Source organism: Solenopsis invicta, chromosome 2 (genome assembly GCF_016802725.1).
Source record: "Solenopsis invicta isolate M01_SB chromosome 2, UNIL_Sinv_3.0, whole genome shotgun sequence".
NCBI lineage: Eukaryota > Metazoa > Arthropoda > Insecta > Hymenoptera > Formicidae > Solenopsis > Solenopsis invicta.
Window position 1 is genome coordinate 735429 of NC_052665.1, and position 23166 is coordinate 758594.

The following is a 23166-nucleotide window of genomic DNA, read 5'->3' on the forward strand; positions in this document are numbered from 1 at the left end:
AAAAAAATATTAATATAATTAAGTTAAAATATTGTTATTAAAGAAAAAAACAGAAAAATATTATTTTTGAAATTTTTATTTTTTATTTTTTTTATTACATACAGTGAGGAGCAAAAGTGAACACACATGCAACATTTTAAGAAAAATAAAATTTTATTTAATATTTGCACTTAGAATATAAAACAAATAAAATACATAGTATAAAGTACAAAGTTTTAGCTTTTCAAAAAGATTTTAACCATCGTGATAGCTTTATTCTTGTGATTTATACAAATATTTTTCGTGTAATCGGTTTTGCTCCGCCTTAAGACTCTTGTCTTTAAAAACCGTAAACTTTAGATTTTGTAAACAACTACTGACAATGTGAGCAAGAGTACTCTAGTAGTTAGTTTATCGTTATTCGAGCAGTATGATGGATTACTATATTATCATAAAGGGCCACTGTCTAGAACTGTGAGGAATAATATTATTTTGGAATTAAAAAGTGGCTTATCAACGAGAAAAGTTGTCCAAATGTTTGCCGTCAGTTAGGCAATAATGCAAAAAATACGTAAGCGATACTGCAGCGATGTTCCTACATCTTTTGAAGGTCGTCCTAATTATCCGAAGGTCGTTCCTAAATTATTATTACGTCAGGATAAGAGAAGACTAACATATTACATTACATCAGAAGCTGCTGCGACAGCATCAATGGCTGCAAAATTATTGGAAAGAATGTTGGGAAGAAGATCAGCAAGTGGACTGCTCGAAGAGCATTAAAGGAAGTTAATTTTGTGTCAAGTGAAAAAAAAAGAAAGCTGCTTTTTCAAATAAAAATATTAAAGCTTGTTTGGGATTTGTAAAAAAATATATAAATTGGAATATTGAACAATGGAAGAACGTAATATTCTCTGACAAGTTTAAAATTAATAGAATTTTATCGGATGGACGTTCTTGGTGTTGGAGAAGGAAAGGCGAACCTCTTTTACCGCGTCATGTTAAACAGACAATTAAATTTGGCGGAGGTTCAGTTATGATATAGAGATGTATTACAGCGTATGGTATGAGTCCATTACATCGAATTCAAAGTACAATAAACTAATATAGTTATAAGGACATTCTAGTAAAGAATTTACTGGAAACGGTTGACAACATGCCGATGCCAGAGTATGATTTTACATTCCAACATGATAACGCTTCCAGTCATTCTGCGAAGAGCATGGGAAATTGGTTTTAGTCTAAACCGTTTCAAACAATGGAGTGGCCTGCTCAAAGTCCAGTTTTAAATCCTATTGAAAATATCTGGGCATACTTAAAAATGAAATTAATGAATGACTATAAGGCTCCGTCAATAAAAACGAATGATTTATTTAAAAGAGTGCAAGAACAGTGGTACTTTGTTACGCTAGAATATTGTGAAAGTGTTGTGACAAGTATGCTTAAGCGTGTTCGAGGCATTATGAAAGCCAAAGGAATATGGATGAAATATTAAATGTTTACAAAACTAAAATGTTTATTTAAACTGACTTATGGTGCAAAACCGATTACACGAAAAATATTTGTATTAATCACAAAAATAAAAATATCACGATGGTTAAAATGTTTTTGAAAAACTATTATACTTTATATAATGTAATATACTAAAATATTATACTTTATATAATGTATATTGTTTGTTTTTTATTTTAAGTGCATATATCAAATAAAAATTTATTTTTCTTAAAATGCCACATGTGTGTTCACTTTTGCTCCTTACTGTATTTTATTTTAAAAATATACATACATATAAACAAAATTATGTAATTTAAACTTTTTTTAAATATGAAAGTAATAACATATTTAATAAACAAAATAAAATTTAACATAAAATACAGAAAAAAATTGATGAATTCTATGGTAAATAATAATAATAATAACAATAATAATAATAAAACGTATTAAGATTTTAATTGTGGCCGCCTCAATAAGGTTATTCGCCCTACACAATCATATTTGAGTGTTGATTGGCTGCAGGATAGAAGCTTTCTAAAGACTCAAGAATTTTTTTAGTCTACAATCAATCGACATGTTTATAAAATTTATTGTACGACAAATGTAATATTGACATTATTATGCTTGTAAAATTGTAATTTGTTAAAAACAGCTGTTTAGTCCGGTAACCGTTATTTTCCAAATTTAATAACGGTTATTGAAGTTATTTTTCAATAACGGTTACTCAGTAACAGATAACAAAATAACGGTCTATCACTAGTAGATGATAAACAAAAAAGATCAACTTCTTTTTTATTAAAAAACAAAAAAAATTGTCGATAGTGAGGACGTATCGGCCAAATAAGGTCATAATATCTCTTCAATCGTGTATTGTACATACAGTAATAAGCAAAAATCCAGCTGATGACATCAACACCCCCCTCTGCCCCTCTACTTTGTCATTGGATGGACCTGTGTCTTGCCAAAATGGATGGTGTTTTTTAACCTCTTTAGTCTGTTAGCTTATTTTTAGATATTTTATTTTAAATATTTTGATGTAATCTAAGTAATCTAAGTTATTTTCGTTATAATAGATATTCTAATATAAATTCAGAAAAAAGTTTCAAATTTTAAAAAATTTTAAACCAGGTTTCTTTTTGAAAAACTTTAGTGTATTTGATATTTTAACGTTCTCCCAATCAATAAAAAGTATTAAATACAAAACAGTTTTTAAATAAGAGATATCAAGAAATATAGGATTTAAACGGAAATGAAATAAATGCATATTAAAAATACTTTTGTGTAATAATTATTATACTTTGTATTTGACTCTTATTTGTCCTATTTGCATGTCAATAATTGTGGGAAATTTTCGATAGTTTTTTCAAAAATAAAACTGATTTTGCTTTCCATCATATTTCTCTTATTTAACAATTATTTTAATGTTTATAAGTTATATCAACATTTACACATTATAAGATAAAAACAAAAAAAAATTTATATTATAATATATTATAATATTATAATTATCTTGATATTATCATGCTCTGCGCGCACACAATATGCATGCATAAGACTATAAAGAATTGTTACGTAAATAAATTACTCGAAAGAATACAACGGCTTTTTGTATATATACATATATGTTCACATACATCATTACACTTAATTGAGTTTCTTTAGTTGTTTGTCAGCCACAAGGTAAGCGTTGAAACGCAAATGTGCAGTAGCGTAGTAAGGGACGGAAGAGAGAGCGGTCTGCCCCGGTGTCATCCTAACAAAAGCGCCATAAATCAGCAGTATTCTTCTTCGTTACAAGTAAAAATTTAGAATCAAAGATTTGTTTGTAACAGAAAGCAAAAACCATAAATCAGAAATGCTCAACGTCCGACTCGCGCAATCTGTTTTCAGCTTTTTTCTTTTCTTCGTGCTTGAATCGACAATTGAATCGTGTTGTAACACGGAAATCACTTACTTTTTTACGATTAATATTGCTTTGTGGTAAACAATTACCACGACTTTCAAGTAAAAAATTTAATTTAACCGGGCGTATAACTTTCAGAAATAAAGTAGTTAACTCAATAATTTTGTCCGCTGTATAGTGCACATTTGCAGGTCAGATTTCTGCACTAGCGTACTAGTTAACGTTCTATCGTTTCTAGAAAGTTAAATCAATAAGTATTGCAAACGCTCGTTATTTCTAATGCAACAAAATGTATAATGCGTTGCATTGACGCCTAGGGTACCGATTTTAAAAATTACGTTCCTTTCTTATTTTTACATTCATGCTGCACCAACGATCACCGCAGCATTCGATCATGAACGCAGTGCTGCCAGGCGGGCCGGGCTGGCCGCTGGGCGGCCTACCCCTCCAGTCTCTCAGGAACGTGTTGTAAGCGCGCGGATCTCACAAGGAAGGTTCGCAAATCAGGAATTTCAAAAAAATCTGAAATTTGGTGTACACATAGAGGAGTCCACCCGTAACACAAAAATATTTTTTATTTGTGCCCAATTTCAGTTTAAGGGGGTAAAACACCCTTTTGAAAAAAATTGTTTTTTTTCTTTCCAAGCGAATATTGTCGAAACTATAAGAGATAGAGAAAAATGTTTTGAATAAAAGTTGAATGGTTTGAAGAGTACTTTACAACAATAATTTAAAAAAATTTTTTTTGTTATTGTTTAACAAAATACCTCCACCACCCAGATTTTTTTTAATTAAAAAAATTTTTTTTCAACCAAATTAAATTTTATTTTTATATAAATCTAACTATATATAATAAAGTGTCATTCCTATGTACCATTCTTGAAAAATAATAAACTTCTTATATTTGCACGTTATACGCACCCTGTTCGTGCGCTCGATTTTTTCCGCTCACTGCGTATTACACAAAAGAGCGTTAAAAAAAAAAGTATAGTACAAAGAATATTAAAATAAAAGTTTTTTGTTAATAATAATAATTGAAATAATAAAATAATAATGAGTTTTTTGAACTCGACTGCTAAAATCAGTCAAATATCTTTGGCGATGTCAAAGTATGTACGTAATACTTTGTACAATTAAAAACGCGTTATGAATAGAGAAATTATTATTTTTGCAAAATATCGTTTATTTAATTTTGACTGTAGAACAGTTGATTGCAATGGTCAATGTATTTTATTGACGAATGTTAGGCAACCCGAAAATTCAGTAAACTTTTAAAAATATTGTGTGTAAGTAGAATAGTTCACAAAATTATTTTTTGCTTTTACCAAATTACATCTTTAGGGGATGAAATCACTTCTTGAAGAAAATGTACATTTTCTTTTCAGCAAAATAACTACCGAGAATGGTTACACGTATAAGAAAACGTTTAAACGGAAGTTGCATCTCGTTTTCTTTTGCTCTACGCAATTAAGTATAGATAAAAATGAAAATATTCGTATTGTTCAAGTTATTCTTATCACCAAGCCCTAAAATTAATTTTTTATTCTTCGTAAATTTATATGAAAATCTCCATACCCCTTTTCACACTTTTCATAATCATTTTTTGTGATATTTCTTATAAATAAAAAAAAAATCAGTATAATTCATCAAATATTTAAAGTCTGTTTAGCAGCTTCATTATTCAAATGGTTTCAAACAGAGATATTTAATTATTATTAACATACATTTCACATAGCTTTCAATTATTTAAGCACGACAATATTATATGTATACTGACGACGACATAAAAGATGAAAGTATTTAAAATAAATCATTGACGAAGCATAATAATAGCAACGTACATTACTTCAATGTTATTTTATTACACTATTATGCAAATCGCACGATAAAAAAGGTGAAACTCTACTTTTTAACGTTAAAATATATAATTTTACGTATTTTTATGTAACCATACATATTTGCTTACAGTTGTATATGTAGATAGATGTATATTTCTTTTCCCCTTACAAAAGATTGCCAAGAAGGGGTCTTACATTAGTTTACAATATTACTCTAAAATCCATGCATCCATCCACACAATTCTACGCGATAGCTACCTATTCTTTATCTCCCTATTCTCTACCTATATACATTTCTACACACTTTAAATATTTTACCTTTTACATTTTTAACAATTGTATATGTATAATGATTACAGAAAATAATGTGCAATTATTATATGTAACTATCATATAGTTTTCATATATAATTATATAATTATATAATCATATATATAATTATATATGATTACATACAAAATATGCCTACATATATTAAAATTATATAATTATAAGTATGCATTATTTTAAATAACAAATATAATCCGTAATTTTTGTACAATAGTAGCTGCGTTTTGTATTAGATAACTCTAGAAGGGTACGATACAAATAAGTAAAAGATAAAAATATTTTTTACCCGGAAAAAACTTTATATATATATATATATATAATTATAAATAATTATATATAGAAGTTTTTTCTGTGTAATTTATACTTTTATTGACTTCTATTTATTTATTTGTAACTTGTAAACAATTGTACATGCTTTGTTGTTTGATCGTATTCTGTAAGAGTTATCTAGTATAAAGCGCTACTATAAAAATTACGGATTATATTTTTTACAGTAATGATAATCTTCATAAAAATGTTTGAAACACAAATACTCGCCACACCATGCACAGCGCATTAAAGCGGCTGTTCCACAAATACTACATTTAGGTATATGCTTTTCAATTTTAAAATAACAAAATTCCACAGGATTTTGAAAATGTTCGGGACGCGTTTCCAAATATCCGCGTTTTATACCACGAATATTTGAAAAGATTTTTGAATCTAGGACAAGAAAACTGATTATGTGTTAAGGATTGTAATTTAATTATTTCATTACGGGAGTGCAAATTAATATCTTCCTCTTAAAGAATTACATTATCCGAAAATGTACGCACAAAGTTTTTCCAAATTCGGAATCCGAAGACGTCTAAGAGTTGAATGATACCCGTTGTCTTTTTGGGAATAGTGAAAAATGTAACTTCTTTACCTTGTGATATATGTTGCTCTAACTACTTGCTCTAACTACTTGACTCGGACAGTGTCCCGTCCATGAGTCAAGTAAAAGTATGCTTTTACGACCAGTATTCGGTAAATATACTTCGGTAAACCAAGTTTTGAAATGTTCTGCAGTGAGTTTTCCTGATTTGGAAGCCTGAGTGTATGTGTTAACTGGACGAAATAGAATTTCTTCCACTCTTGGTCCAAATGTTCCTGTAGACTCCTTCAAAACGATGTGAAAGAAGATTTCCACTTGCCGAAATAAGTGGCATAATGGTATAACTATGTGTTGTTGAAGATATACTTTGAACTGATGCCTCAATTATTTTCTCTCCTGATTTCGCTAATGTCCGCCCAGAATGTATTTCAAGGTTGAAGCCACTTTCGTCTGCGTTATAAACTTCTTCTGGTCCTACAGCTGGGATTAGCTTTTATAGTTGTAACAAATTCTTTTGCGACATTTTATATATTGTCTCCATTTTTTAATGTAAATTGCGTTTGGAATGTGGTGATTTTTCGAAAAACAATTCGGTGTACTTTTTTAAACTTCCAAATCCACAATTTACTTGTCCTTAATTCGGGTAGATCCACTTGATCCTTTGCCTCCAAGGCCCATAATCTTAAATTCATATCATGAATAATAGATTTTCTATCACAAGCTTCTTGAAATTTGTGCAGTATATATTCCGTAATAAATGCAAATTTATCTGCATTTGTTCCACCTTTTGCTATACTTGCAGTTTCCCACCTGTATAGTTGCTGATAAGATTTAACCTTGCGGAACTTGTGTTGTACTGCACGTAAAGTTCTACAGGCCTTTTTTCCACTTTTTCAAAACTCCACAGCATTTCTCTTATAACTGTAGTCAACTACGCCTCCTTCATCATCAACAATGCACTGTTCAGGTTCGAAACTGCCTTCATCTTCTTCTTTTTCTTCAGGCGTAATATATTCTACAATTTGCGTGGTATGTGGCTCCGATGGATCGTCAAAATCAAGCACGTAATTATGATCTATCAATATTACTAAACGTGTGTCTTGAGTTTTTTGTAAAATACTTTTAATTTTGTCATGTACTTCAATTTCCATTGGTGTAATAAGTGTTTGTGTTATACTCCCAATTTGAAACGTAGTAGCTAACATGTTTATTATGTTTGCTACATTAAACGGCGTCATTTTAAAGAAATTTCTGTCAAGTAATGATTACTAACTTTTCAACAGAATGGTAACTGATTGACGTCGCAAATGAAACTGGAAATGATACTTTCTCCGACATATTTATATGACTCAAAAGACGCAATTACATGAATTTATTTGCACGAATAGATTTTGCGCAAATAGCTTAAACGTTAGAAAATAGATTTTCAAGAAATCTCTTTATCTAATCTTATTTATCGTTTGGTATGCAAAATACAGTCTAGTTATCATTGTGACTGCGTTATTATACATTGAAAAATAGAGTTCCAGACAATATCTTATTTACCGTCTGGTATGCAAAATTAAGAGGCGCGGTCGCGTGTCGCGCCAAATAACTCGCAAAGCGAAAACAAACCGAGTTTGTTTTTAATCTAGACATCAAGGTGATTCTACGTTATTAAACGTTAGAAAATAGAATTTCAGGAAAAATTTTATTTATTGTGCATAATAATGTAATAAAATAGCATAATAGTGCATAAATAAACGATATTTTGCAAAAATAATAATTTCTTTATTCATAACTTGTTTTTAATTGTACAAAGTATTACGTACATACTTTAACATCGCCAAAGATATTTGACTAATTTTAGCAGTCAAGTTCAAAAAACTCATTATTATTTTATTATTTCAATTATTATTGTTATTAAAAAACTCTTATTTTAATATTTTTTGTACTATACTCATTTGTCTTTAACACTCTTTCGCGTAATACGCGATGAGCGGGATAAATCGAGCGCACGAACAGGGTGCGTATAGCGTGCAAATATAAGAAGTTTATTATTTTTCAAGAATGGTACATAGGAATGACACTTTATTATATATGGTTGAATTTGTATAAAAATAAGCTTTAATTTGGCTAAAAAAAACGTTTTTTAATTAAAAAAAACGTTGGGTAATGCGGGTATTTCGTTAAACAATAAAAAAAAATTTTTTTTAATTATTGTTAATTAATTATTGTTAATTATTGTTAATTATTGTTAAAGTACTTTTCAAACTATTCAACTTTTATTCAGAACATTTTTTTCTATCTCTCATAGTTTCAACAATATTCGCTTAGAAAGAAAAAAACCGATCTTTTGTAAAAGGGTGTTTCATCCCCTTAAACTGAAATTGGGCACAAATAAAAAATATTTTTGTGTTACGGATGGACTCCTCTATGTGTACACCAAATTTCAGATTTTTTTAAATTTCCGTGTTCGCAAACCTTTCTTGTCAGTAAATATAAATCTAAATTTTTATATTTTTTGATAATACAAATTGAAGATTAATTTAAAATAAATGAGATAAAATAAAAGTAAATGTTCAAAAAAAGAACAAGATAAGAATACTTGTAAGAAAACATATGTTATTAGGAGTACAAATTGAAAACCGCCGTTTTCCAGTAGATGGCGCCAGCGGTAAATGCTGGCGCCAAACGTTAGATCAAAAATTTTAAATGTAAGGTTGGGCATCTGGCAACAATTCCTTATCATTGCAGTTGTGAATTTTTATCGGCGTTATATATTTTTTTGTGATCAAAAATGTCGAAATTTGTGCCCAATAAGCGTCATTTGCGGGAAGTTTTGCTTTTTGCCTTCAATTCAAAAAATCTGCGGCTGAGGCGCGTCGAATGATTGTAAAAACTTATGGTGAGGCTTCCATTAGTGAAAGAACGTGTCGAGAATGGTTCCAACGCTTCAAAAGTGGTGATTTCGGCGTAGAAGACAAGGAGCGTCCCGGACAGGTGAAAAAGTTTGACGCACAATTGGAAACATTACTGAATGAAGATTCATCTCAAACGCAACAGGAGCTTGCAGATTCATTGGGCGTGACTCAACAAGCTATTTCACATCGTTTGAAAACCATGGGAATGATCCAAAAGCATGGACACTGGGTGCCATACGAATTAAAGCCGAGAGACGTCGAACGGCGTTTTTTCGCGTGCGAACAGCTGCTCCAACAGCAAAAACGGAAGGGTTTTCTGCATCGTATTGTAACCGGCGATGAAAAGTGGATCCATTATGATAATCCAAAGCGAAAAAAATCGTGGGGCTACCGCGGCCATGCATCAACATCGACGGCCAAGCCAAACATCCATGGCTCGAAGCTCATGCTGTGTATTTGGTGGGACCAGCTCGGCGTGATTTATTATGAGCTGTTGCAACCGGGTGAAACCATCACAGGAGCTCGCTACCGAACACAACTAATGCGTTTGAGCCGAGCATGGCAGGCAAAACGGCCACAATACGAGCAAAGACACGAAAAAGTGATGTTGCTACACGACAACGCTCGGCTACATGTTGCTCAGGTCGTTAAAACCTATCTGGAAACATTGAAATGGGACGTCTTACCTCATCCGCCGTATTCTCCTGACATCGCCCCTTCAGATTACCACTTGTTCCGATCAATGGCGCATGGCCTGGCTGAGCAGCACTTCCATTATTACCAAGAGGCCAAAAACTGGGTCGATTCGTGGATCGCCGCAAAAGATGAGCAGTTTTTTCAACGCGGGATTCGTATGCTGCCCGAAAGGTGGAAGAAAGTAGTGGCCAGCGATGGACAATACTTTCAAGAATAAATATGTAACCATTTTTCAACAATCAATCCTCAAATTTTGACAAAAAACGGCGGTTTTCAATTTGTACTCCTAATATATAATTATAATGAAATATTTTATTTGTTAAAAATGATTAAGGATTTTATACAATACAAGGATATTATACAATTATATTACAAATTTGCAATTATAATCTAATTTTTAAACAAAATAAACTTTATAATTATTATTTATTATAAACAAACAAAGTATTTATTCATTTTTACTCGGGATCCGCGCTTTTACAACTTGTTCGTGAGAAGGACTGGAGGGGCAACCCGGCCCGCCTGGCAGCTCTGCATGAACGTAAAAATAACGTGGTCCCTAAAATCAATCCCCAGGCATCAATGCAATGCACTGTACAATAAAAATAAGAATATTTCTTAAACACTATAATGTATAAGTAAATAAAATAAATATTCTTATACATTAAGTTGCATCAATGATTCAATAATAAATGCAACTTTATGTGTAAAAGCATCTTCATGAAACATTTCTTATATGGATAGGCAAATGCGGTTTTACTGAAATGCTAGTAAATTTGACAATAGCTTTACGAATTTTTCTGAGTGTGAATGTTACCACTTGCAAACAAAGCTTTTAATTTAAATTATTTTAATAAATAAAACAATTATAGTTTTTTTTAATTATTTAAACAATTGTAGTTTTTCTTAAATTAATTTACTGAAAATTTTTAATTTGTTTAAAATTTAGAAAAATATTATTTATTGTTTAAATGTTCAATTGATAATACATTGTACATGGGAAAGAAGAAATAAAATGTAAAATAAAGATATTGCTTAATAAATTGGAAAAGATAATTAGTTGCTATTAATAATGTACTAAAGAAGACACAGGTCGGCAGGAGGACAGGACCGCTTCAGGCGCTGTAATGCCTTACTACGCCACTGCATATGTGTGCGCATTACGATAGTATTATATGATAATAGAAATTATGTGTTATATACATTATTTTATTTTCCATGCGTTATGCTAATTAGAATTTGATTTACAATATAATCAAACTCGCATTAATAATAAACTAGTTCCATGCTCGCTAAGTTAATAGACTACTCGGTAGTATACTAATAGCGTTTTTCACTGGGCGACACTGAGTGCGCACTGGAAATTCGCCGAGTTCAAGCGACACTGCCCGAGTGCACTGACAGTGCGAGTTTCTTGCACTCTCAGCTAAACACGTCCATTATTTTCCGTGCAGTTTTATGGCGCATTATATTCGATACCTTTTGAACATTAGCATCACAAAAATTTGTAATTTAATATGGAAGGATCGATTAGTTTATGTATTTCTTTTAGAATAAATACTGAAATATTAACTTTAACCCTTGAGCCGCTTGAAACGGACTTATATAATAAATTAAAGAGTAAGTATATACTTATAATCTTGGTTTTTGAGGTTATTCAATGCACATGTTAGAAAAGAAATTGATAAATTTCTATAAAATTAATTAATAAAAATAATAATAAAATTAATAAAATAATAAAATTAATTGGTAAGTACCACAGACTCCATTAGATTAAAAATAATTAATAATAATAATGTAATATAATAATAATAGTAATAGTAATAGTAGTAATAGTAATAATAGTAATAATAATAATATAATTAATAATACAATTATTAATAATATAATTATTTGTATTAGAGAATAAAACGTAGGAAATACGAATCAAACGCAATAGTTGGTGCGTCAATATAATAATACATATATTTCGCTATTAATACATAAACGTGAATACAAATAACGGACGCGTTTCAACTTTCCTTGAAGTCATTCTCAACGATAATTTTCAATTAACAAAATCATATATGCTAATTGTTAATTTAAAATTATCGTTGAGAATGACTTCAAAGAAAGTCGAAACGCGTCCGTTATTTGTATTCACATTTGTATATGTACTGATAGCGAAATATATTTACTATTTATATTATTGACGCACCAACTACCGCATTTGACTCGCATTTCCTACGTTTTATTCTCTAATTTTAATACTACCAAGTCTATCTTAAATATTTTGATAATTATTTGTAGTATTGATACTATATATTTATACAATATATATTATTGCTTCACGTGTAATACAATATAATCTGCAGAAACAATGAAAACAGATGTACTTACATCTTTATCCGTTAAGTTATGCACCACCTGAACAAAATTTTTGATTTTCGGAATTTTCCGTGGATTTTTTAATACTTCATCACTGCTAGATGATGATGAAGAAAGCAAATCTAGTAATGCAATTGCTAATCGTGCGTCCCGCGCAGCCATGTTGCACTGAACTGGCACCGTCTCTGGGAGCTCGTGCCGAAATCTTGCACGAAAGGGCAAAAATTCGGCACTAGCCTTCCCAGTGAAACTGCGCGCACCGGTTTCATGCGCACCGAAACGTTCAGTGAAACACGTTGCCCGTAGCGAGTGCGCACTCAGTGCGCACCAGTTCTCCCAGTGAAAAACGCTATAACATTAAAAATATTACATTAAAGTGCAAAAAAAAGTGTTGTGAAAGAAAAGAAAAGTGTTCCTTAATAATAGAAATTGAGAAGTAATTTCTCATAGGTATTAAATTTGTTAATACTTATATACCAGTCATAATTAATTCAGGCACGTTACCCAAATAAATTTCTTGCGTGCAAATTTTTACACGCAATATGCATTTTACACGCAATATGCATGAGAATTTTGTAACAGATTAGCATGAATTTTATTTGAAGAACGTGTTACATCGTGTATATTGCTTACAAGTGGTTAATAGCGTTTTCTACTGCAATGGTTTTTAACCCAGATTCATTGCCATTTGCCGGAATCATTGAATTAGAATGGACGATCATTCGTTTCGGCAAATGGCGACGAACACGGATTAAAAACCATTGCAGTAGAAAATGCTATAACTCATATATTGTCCCATATACTGACAAATTACATGCAGACGGCTAACATATTGCTAGTCGTTTGCTCATAATTTAACAATACAGTGCACAACTTTTCCGAATAGTATATTATGCAACATGGGCTGAGATTTGCCGTTCTTGACTGAGGACGATGTTTTCAGTACGAAACGCAGCTACACGCGCAAAACGCGCGTAGTACAGCCGAAAGCTAAAAACAGCGTCCAAAGTCGAGAACACGCTCGACCAGTGTTGTTAGACGGGCCCGGTTTTTCACGCATGCGCGTCAAATGAGGCTTCAGTAAAGTAGATTTTAGTGACAGAAAGGAGATCTTTGGTAACCCATACCAATTTTGGAATTCTGCAAACTGACGTTTTTTGATTGCTTCTTTTGTCTCTGAATTTTATAAATCTATATTAAAATAAATAGATTAGTTCGCGTTGCTTAAAATCTTTAAAAATTCTTGTACTTAAAATAAAATAAATATACATTTAAGCAAATAAAAAAGATATATAGGAGAGATATATAGAAGAGGGAGACAACAAAGATATTCAATGCGAAAAAAAATATTGAGTGAAAGCAACGTGAACAAACCGATGTATATTTACCTTACCCTATCCTAATCATATGACGAGCCCGCAACGCGCCCCTTTCTCGGTACACCAGTTACAGCGCTGATTGTAGCCATGCGCAAAAACCGGGCCCGTCTAACAACACTGCGCTCGACCTCATGAAAATACGTTTTTTGCGGAATTCGAACAAGCGCGTTTTTCTGTCACTGCCTGTCCCGGTTGTAGGTTATAAGACATCAATATACTACCTTCGCTCATGCATTCGACCCATAGACATAGAATCTATAGACCGAGCATTCGAGGAGTGGGGACGTGAAAAACTAGAAAAAGATAGCAAGCTTTGGAGCACTCTTCTGTCTTTGTCTAATGACGCGCGTGGGGAATTTTCACTTGTTTTTTTTTTTTTTTTAATATTTTGACGTTTACAAACGTAATAAAGAAACTGATAAATTTAACATTAATAAAACTAAAAATAAATGATTTATTTACTGAAAAGAAACATGCTTTTAATCAAGCTCCATTGATGGATCATAGAAATCAATTAATTCGTATTCTCTTAGAAAAGTTTTTCACTCTTCGTATACATCATTATGCTGCTTCTAAGAATAACAAAATTAGACGAATAAGATCTAAATTCACAAAACTCATTTTATTTAAAAATCAATAACATATATATATATATATATTTTTATACAATATATAACAATGCAATGTGTTTAAAATCAAATCAAATAAAGATTTAAATCATTTCTTTAATGTTTCCAATGTAAAAGAGCAAAAAAATAACATCAGAAAAAAATTTATTGAAAAGATTTTTTATAATGTTTTAAATACTTTTTTTTAATAAGTAATATATATTATAATTACCATAATTTCTCTCAAGTTTCTTTTTAATTATTGATGAGGGAATAATAATTGAAATATTCTAAAAGTATAATATAGTTAGATATAAATTATATACAGTATAATAATCTTCCTTTGCATGATTAATTTTTAATTATTTATTGTTTAAAAAATAATTTTTTATCAAAATTATCTATTTAAAAAGATTCTTATGTTGAGACCAATAATCAATTAGTTTTGCAGAACTTTCTATTTCAATTATTGTCCAATAAATTTAAAATAAAAAAAGCTAACTTATAATTAATTTTTTTCTAGATATTTTGTCTACTCAAACACAATCCGATATAGTTAAATATATTGGTTATTGTAATTCAAACTGCGTTTCAATGTCAATGATAAGAAGAATCACATTAGACGAGGAAACGAAAAAAAATCCTCAATTGAAGCTATCCGATATACAATCACTGAGAGAATGGTGCGAGAAACAACCTCACTTACCAAAAATTGAGGATAGCTTTCTCGCTTTGTTTCTTCACAGAAATTATTATAACGTAGAATTTGCTAAAAATACAATCGAGAATTATTACACGACTAGGACGCATTTACCAGAATTATTTTGCAATAGAGATCCACTCGTTGAAAAAGAACTACAACAAGCCTTCAAAGTCACGTAAGCAACTTTATCCATATTAGTGAAGTAATATACAATAGTAATAGTATAAATTCATATATTTATATGCATGCATGCATGTACAACTCTCACAAACTGTTATAATTGTATTAATATATAGATAACGTCATGTGTATAAAATCACTAATTTATAATATATGAGGTATTAAATATAATACACATTTTTAAAAGTGTACTAAAAAATAAAATAGTATTCGGATAAATAAAATAAATTTTACAAAGTATATAGGTATACTATATTTAATTGTAAGTTTTTAACAGTAATGAAGAATATTTTTACTAATATTTTTTATATCGTCTATTAATAAATTGAGATAAATCAATTTGATTTAAAAAGGCTTTTTTCCCCTCTGAGTGGAGTAACGAATGATGGTTACACGCTGATGTATGCAACACTTCTGGATGGTGATCCTTCACACTTTAACTTGAATGCAACAATCAAATATATCCTGATGTTAAGCGACATTATTTATCTAACGGATGGTACAAACAATGGTTATGTCTTTATTGGCAATGCAGATAAACTATCTTTTGGTCATATCGCAAAAATAAGACCATTAGCAACCAAGATAGCTTTAGACTATATTCAAGAGGCAATGCCAGTACGTCTAAAAGACCTCCATGTCATAAACGCACCACCTGCCATGGAATTGCTCATGAATATTGCCAAACCTTTTATGAAGAAAGAGATGATAGACATGGTAAATATAACTGATTAATTTTATTGAAAATAAGTTTCATTGTAATTATTTATTATCAGTATCCGCATTTTTAAGAAATGCGTTTATTAAATAATAGCAATTAAATAATTCTGTAATGTCACAAACCATTATTTTTAAACAATAATAAACAATTCTAAACAAAAAATAAGATTAAGATTAATAATGTGCACAAATGAAGAAAAACATTTTTTATTTTAAATATTATTTCAGCCAGAATATTGTTTGCAATATAAAGAATATTCTTTACAATGTTGTGAAATGCTTGTTAGCAAAGTAAATTGCTTGTCGATTTAATTTATGATACTATGTATTCCAGCTTCTATTTATAACTATATTTCAAGACCAACACGCAATCGACGCGCAGTTTACATGAATTCTAGAAATTGTAAAAATTCATAGAAATATTATTAAGCACCAAGACTCGACTTGATCAAACAATTGTTTTGTTTAATTATTTAATTCAATTATTTTTACGTTATTTTTAATTACTTTTATAGATTTAAATAAACTTAGAATTATGCAAAATATAATTTTTGAGCGTTATCGATAAACGTAAAAATATCTGTCTCCTTATATAACATTAAAATTTTAATTTTAAAAATGAACCTCAAGTTTTAATACTACTATAATCTATTTGTTATTCAAATAAATTTCTTCTAAATTTTTTTAACTTTTCTAGATACATTTTCATTCATCGTTGGAAAGCCTTTCCAAGTACATTTCGATAGACGCGCTGCCGAATGAGGCGTATGGAAATGGAGGTTCAATACAAGAATTAAACGAAATTCAAATAAAGCGAATCGAAGACTATCGTGAATGGTTCCTGCAGGACGAAGCAACCGGACGTGTTAACGAAGCGTTGAGAATTGGCAAGAGCAAGTCAGCGAGTGATTTGTTCGGTGTAGAGGGTAACTTTAGAAAACTCGACATAGATTAATGAAACTGTAGATATAATCTTATAATATTTATAACTAACAATTTATAAACATATACAAATACGATTATAACTAATTATTACATTCTTATGTACGATTTCTTTTTGTAGTATTATTTTGTACTTTACAAGGTTTTACGTAAATATGTAATTGATGTGCAGTGTATCTATCTGAATCAATTCTCTGCAAAGGTTATGGAAGGTGTTGTAAACCCTAGTGATTTTTCGATTTTAAATAAATTAATAGATGGTAAAGGAAATAAATAGACTTTTTTTCTTAAAAAAAATTATTAATAATAAAAATCTCTTTATTCAAGACCGTTATATTTACTATACTTTATTAGTAATTCTTATAGAATAACTAAGAATTTGTTTAATATGATAACATAAAAAATCAAGTTTAATTACAAAATTGGTTAGTAACAAAAAGTAAAAAAAGCTGCAGCAAAAAATGAAATAATAAAATCGGTAGTCCATTTATCTATGATTAACCGTTAAACACGTAAGTGGGTCTAAGAGACCCCATATAAAGTTTTGAACGCTTGCTATGTGAAGACGGAATGAGATATGAAGTTCGAACCAAGACGTAAAAAAAGTTTGAAATCTCCTCTTTCGATTGATATGGTTGATCAACTTCATTGGTCAACTAGAATTCGAACGGCACGGCAGCCAAATTTTGTTAGGGTCAATGCGATCTATATAGTGTGTAAGTGAAACTTTTTTGTGACTAGTTTACATAAAAAAGCTGGACAAAATACGTTCAAACAGGTCAATTCGCAGATGTTACTTGCATATACTCTGTCTAAAGTTGGAATACTATCAAATGCTCTAGAAAAAGGAGTTTTTCTGAAATATATCATGAAACACATTAATTTTCAATTTTAGACACGATTTAATCAAAAATACCTCATATTCGCTTTGTTACATAAGTACATTTTTTAATAGAAATGACAATGATATAATTTTTTTTTGAGAGTATAAATCGTTACCTTTAAAACACCGTATTGTAAAGTTCTTTAAAGTTTTTCGTTGCAAAGATATGATTTTTTTTAAGTGGATTTTTAGATGTCCAAAATTACCTCATATTCTCCATGTTACATAATTATACTTTTTAAAAAGAATGACTTTGCCAAATTTTATTTTGAAAGTGTGACTCTTTAGCTTTAAAACACCGTATTTGAAAGTCCTTAAAAGTTTTTTATTGCAAAGATATGATTTTTTGAAGGAAAAGAATTTTTGACCAAATTCTCATTTTTGCTTAATGGTTCTTCCTTTATAACTTTTCAATAAATTGTTTTTTGGCAATGCCGATTGTGCAGTCACACCCCTAAGATTCTGAACTTTTATTAAAAAAAAAATTGTTGAAAAATATTGATTGTAATCAAAGTTATAGCTTTTCAAATTTGGAAAAGTCTTTCAGACTCGAAAATGTGTTTCTGTATTTTACAGGATTGGTGTGTTTAAGGATTAATGATAAATATATTCAAAGACAAATGTTCAAAGAGTATTGTAAAAATAAAGATGACTTGTTAATTATGAAAACCTAGCTTTTAATAATTCTTAAAGCTTAACTACCCTGTCTTACCGTACTTTCTTCTAAGTATTATTTTGTAGTTCATACTTTATAATGTTTTACCTAATGGATGCATAGTGTAATCCTAAACTATCCGAAACAATCCTTTGCATAGATTGTAGAAGGCATTGAAAACCCCAATGATTTTTTTAAATAAATCAGTAAACGGCCGATAGTGATGGGCTAAACAATTATTTTTACTATTTGGTTATAACCGTTATTTTAAAATAACTGGTTATTGCAACAGGTATTTGATTAAATGATTACTAGTATTTAATCACATTATAATTTACAATAATTTACCTATATTAGAAAATCTTAACTAATTATCTATCATATTAATTAAGCTAAATTTTATACAAAAAAAATATTAATATAATTAAGGTAAAATATTGTTATTAAAGAAAAAAACAGAAAAATATTATTTTTGAAATTTTTTTTTTTTTATTTTTTTTATTACATACAGTGAGGAGCAAAAGTGAACACACATGCAACATTTTAAGAAAAATAAAATTTTATTTAATATTTGCACTTAGAATATAAAACAAATAAAATACATAGTATAAAGTACAAAGTTTTAGCTTTTCAAAAAGATTTTAACCATCGTGATAGCTTTATTCTTGTGATTTATACAAATATTTTTCGTGTAATCGGTTTTGCTCCGCCTTAAGACTCTTGTCTTTAAAAACCGTAAACTTTAGATTTTGTAAACAACTACTGACAATGTGAGCAAGAGTACTCTAGTAGTTAGTTTATCGTTATTCGAGCAATATGATGGATTACTATATTATCATAAAGGGCCACTGTCTAGAACTGTGAGGAATAATATTATTTTGGAATTAAAAAGTGGCTTATCAACGAGAAAAGTTGTCCAAATGTTTGCCGTCAGTTAGGCAATAATGCAAAAAATACGTAAGCGATACTGCAGCGATGTTCCTTTTGAAGGTCGTCCTAATTATCCGAAGGTCGTTCCTAAATTATTATTACGTCAGGATAAGAGAAGACTAACATATTACATTACATCAGAAGCTGCTGCGACAGCATCAATGGCTGCAAAATTATTGGAAAGAATGTTGGGAAGAAGATCAGCAAGTGGACTGCTCGAAGAGCATTAAAGGAAGTTAATTTTGTGTCAAGTGAAAAAAAAAGAAAGCTGCTTCTTCAAATAAAAATATTAAAGCTTGTTTGGGATTTGTAAAAAAATATATAAATTGGAATATTGAACAATGGAAGAACGTAATATTCTCTGACAAGTTTAAAATTAATAGAATTTTATCGGATGGACGTTCTTGGTGTTGGAGAAGGAAAGGCGAACCTCTTTTACCGCGTCATGTTAAACAGACAATTAAATTTGGCGGAGGTTCAGTTATGATATAGAGATGTATTACAGCGTATGGTATGAGTCCATTACATCAAATTCAAAGTACAATAAACTAATATAGTTATAAGGACATTCTAGTAAAGAATTTACTGGAAACGGTTGACAACATGCCGATGCCAGAGTATGATTTTACATTCCAACATGATAACGCTTCCAGTCATTCTGCGAAGAGCATGGGAAATTGGTTTTAGTCTAAACCGTTTCAAACAATGGAGTGGCCTGCTCAAAGTCCAGTTTTAAATCCTATTGAAAATATCTGGGCATACTTAAAAATGAAATTAATGAATGACTATAAGGCTCCGTCAATAAAAACGAATGATTTATTTAAAAGAGTGCAAGAACAGTGGTACTTTGTTACGCTAGAATATTGTGAAAGTGTTGTGACAAGTATGCTTAAGCGTGTTCGAGGCATTATGAAAGCCAAAGGAATATGGATGAAATATTAAATGTTTACAAAACTAAAATGTTTATTTAAACTGACTTATGGTGCAAAACCGATTACACGAAAAATATTTGTATTAATCACAAAAATAAAAATATCACGATGGTTAAAATGTTTTTGAAAAACTATTATACTTTATATAATGTAATATACTAAAATATTATACTTTATATAATGTATATTGTTTGTTTTTTATTTTAAGTGCATATATCAAATAAAAATTTATTTTTCTTAAAATGCCACATGTGTGTTCACTTTTGCTCCTTACTGTATTTTATTTTAAAAATATACATACATATAAACAAAATTATGTAATTTAAACTTTTTTTAAATATGAAAGTAATAACATATTTAATAAACAAAATAAAATTTAACATAAAATACAGAAAAAAATTGATGAATTCTATGGTAAATAATAATAATAATAACAATAATAATAATAAAACGTATTAAGATTTTAATTGTGGCCGCCTCAATAAGGTTATTCGCCCTACACAATCATATTTGAGTGTTGATTGGCTGCAGGATAGAAGCTTTCTAAAGACTCAAGAATTTTTTTAGTCTACAATCAATCGACATGTTTATAAAATTTATTGTACGACAAATGTAATATTGACATTATTATGCTTGTAAAATTGTAATTTGTTAAAAACAGCTGTTTAGTCCGGTAACCGTTATTTTCCAAATTTAATAACGGTTATTGAAGTTATTTTTCAATAACGGTTACTCAGTAACAGATAACAAAATAACGGTCTATCACTAGTAGATGATAAACAAAAAAGATCAACTTCTTTTTTATTAAAAAACAAAAAAAATTGTCGATAGTGAGGACGTATCGGCCAAATAAGGTCATAATATCTCTTCAATCGTGTATTGTACATACAGTAATAAGCAAAAATCCAGCTGATGACATCAACACCCCCCTCTGCCCCTCTACTTTGTCATTGGATGGACCTGTGTCTTGCCAAAATGGATGGTGTTTTTTAACCTCTTTAGTCTGTTAGCTTATTTTTAGATATTTTATTTTAAATATTTTGATGTAATCTAAGTAATCTAAGTTATTTTCGTTATAATAGATATTCTAATATAAATTCAGAAAAAAGTTTCAAATTTTAAAAAATTTTAAACCAGGTTTCTTTTTGAAAAACTTTAGTGTATTTGATATTTTAACGTTCTCCCAATCAATAAAAAGTATTAAATACAAAACAGTTTTTAAATAAGAGATATCAAGAAATATAGGATTTAAACGGAAATGAAATAAATGCATATTAAAAATACTTTTGTGTAATAATTATTATACTTTGTATTTGACTCTTATTTGTCCTATTTGCATGTCAATAATTGTGGGAAATTTTCGATAGTTTTTTCAAAAATAAAACTGATTTTGCTTTCCATCATATTTCTCTTATTTAACAATTATTTTAATGTTTATAAGTTATATCAACATTTACACATTATAAGATAAAAACAAAAAAAAATTTATATTATAATATATTATAATATTATAATTATCTTGATATTATCATGCTCTGCGCGCACACAATATGCATGCATAAGACTATAAAGAATTGTTACGTAAATAAATTACTCGAAAGAATACAACGGCTTTTTGTATATATACATATATGTTCACATACATCATTACACTTAATTGAGTTTCTTTAGTTGTTTGTCAGCCACAAGGTAAGCGTTGAAACGCAAATGTGCAGTAGCGTAGTAAGGGACGGAAGAGAGAGCGGTCTGCCCCGGTGTCATCCTAACAAAAGCGCCATAAATCAGCAGTATTCTTCTTCGTTACAAGTAAAAATTTAGAATCAAAGATTTGTTTGTAACAGAAAGCAAAAACCATAAATCAGAAATGCTCAACGTCCGACTCGCGCAATCTGTTTTCAGCTTTTTTCTTTTCTTCGTGCTTGAATCGACAATTGAATCGTGTTGTAACACGGAAATCACTTACTTTTTTACGATTAATATTGCTTTGTGGTAAACAATTACCACGACTTTCAAGTAAAAAATTTAATTTAACCGGGCGTATAACTTTCAGAAATAAAGTAGTTAACTCAATAATTTTGTCCGCTGTATAGTGCACATTTGCAGGTCAGATTTCTGCACTAGCGTACTAGTTAACGTTCTATCGTTTCTAGAAAGTTAAATCAATAAGTATTGCAAACGCTCGTTATTTCTAATGCAACAAAATGTATAATGCGTTGCATTGACGCCTAGGGTACCGATTTTAAAAATTACGTTCCTTTCTTATTTTTACATTCATGCTGCACCAACGATCACCGCAGCATTCGATCATGAACGCAGTGCTGCCAGGCGGGCCGGGCTGGCCGCTGGGCGGCCTACCCCTCCAGTCTCTCAGGAACGTGTTGTAAGCGCGCGGATCTCACAAGGAAGGTTCGCAAATCAGGAATTTCAAAAAAATCTGAAATTTGGTGTACACATAGAGGAGTCCACCCGTAACACAAAAATATTTTTTATTTGTGCCCAATTTCAGTTTAAGGGGGTAAAACACCCTTTTGAAAAAAATTGTTTTTTTTCTTTCCAAGCGAATATTGTCGAAACTATAAGAGATAGAGAAAAATGTTTTGAATAAAAGTTGAATGGTTTGAAGAGTACTTTACAACAATAATTTAAAAAAATTTTTTTTGTTATTGTTTAACAAAATACCTCCACCACCCAGATTTTTTTTAATTAAAAAAATTTTTTTTCAACCAAATTAAATTTTATTTTTATATAAATCTAACTATATATAATAAAGTGTCATTCCTATGTACCATTCTTGAAAAATAATAAACTTCTTATATTTGCACGTTATACGCACCCTGTTCGTGCGCTCGATTTTTTCCGCTCACTGCGTAT

General features: G+C 30.0%; 3 protein-coding genes across 4 annotated transcripts in view; 2 read left to right on the forward strand and 1 right to left on the reverse strand.

The window, feature by feature from the left end:
- Positions 1 to 17169, forward strand: part of LOC113002998 (alpha-tocopherol transfer protein-like) — a 39792-nt gene extending 22623 nt beyond the window's left edge. The window contains exon 5 of the mRNA XM_039459716.1: positions 16920 to 17169. The gene's annotated coding sequence lies outside the window, so the exon portion shown is untranslated. The remainder of the gene's footprint in view (positions 1 to 16919) is intronic.
- On the reverse strand, positions 10353 to 12555 carry LOC113004136. Its single transcript, XM_039459717.1, has 2 exons — positions 12376 to 12555; positions 10353 to 10555 (listed from the first exon to the last, which is right to left on the reverse strand). Exons 1-2 carry the CDS (start codon positions 12523 to 12525, stop codon positions 10445 to 10447), a joined length of 261 nt encoding a protein of 86 aa, XP_039315651.1. The 5' UTR covers positions 12526 to 12555; the 3' UTR covers positions 10353 to 10444.
- Positions 11172 to 17169, forward strand: LOC120360070 (alpha-tocopherol transfer protein-like). 2 transcript variants are annotated; one of them, XM_039459713.1, is made up of 4 exons: positions 11172 to 11616; positions 14874 to 15228; positions 15587 to 15950; positions 16651 to 17165. In XM_039459713.1, exons 1-4 carry the CDS (start codon positions 11514 to 11516, stop codon positions 16906 to 16908), a joined length of 1080 nt encoding a protein of 359 aa, XP_039315647.1. In that variant the 5' UTR covers positions 11172 to 11513; the 3' UTR covers positions 16909 to 17165. The 2 variants fall into 2 exon arrangements, with proteins under 2 accessions (XP_039315647.1, XP_039315648.1); XM_039459714.1 differs by lacking the exon at positions 11172 to 11616 and adding an exon at positions 12680 to 12813 and having other exon boundaries at positions 16651 to 17169.
- Positions 17170 to 23166: the final 5997 nt, after the last annotated feature.

What these genes read in the sequence shown, in the direction of transcription:
- LOC120360070 (XM_039459713.1), top strand. Translation starts at nt 11,514, where the DNA reads ATGGAAGGATCGATTAGTTTATGTATTTCTTTTAGAATAAATACTGAA. An exon ending in CTTATATAATAAATTAAAGA is followed by an intron (nt 11,617 to 14,873) that starts GTAAGTATATAC and finishes ATTTTTTTCTAG; the next exon opens with ATATTTTGTCTACTCAAACA. An exon ending in CAACAAGCCTTCAAAGTCAC is followed by an intron (nt 15,229 to 15,586) that starts GTAAGCAACTTT and finishes TGATTTAAAAAG; the next exon opens with GCTTTTTTCCCCTCTGAGTG.
- LOC113004136 (XM_039459717.1), bottom strand. Translation starts at nt 12,525, where the DNA reads ATGGCTGCGCGGGACGCACGATTAGCAATTGCATTACTAGATTTGCTT. An exon ending in ATAACTTAACGGATAAAGAT is followed by an intron (nt 10,556 to 12,375) that starts GTAAGTACATCT and finishes GATTGATTTTAG; the next exon opens with GGACCACGTTATTTTTACGT.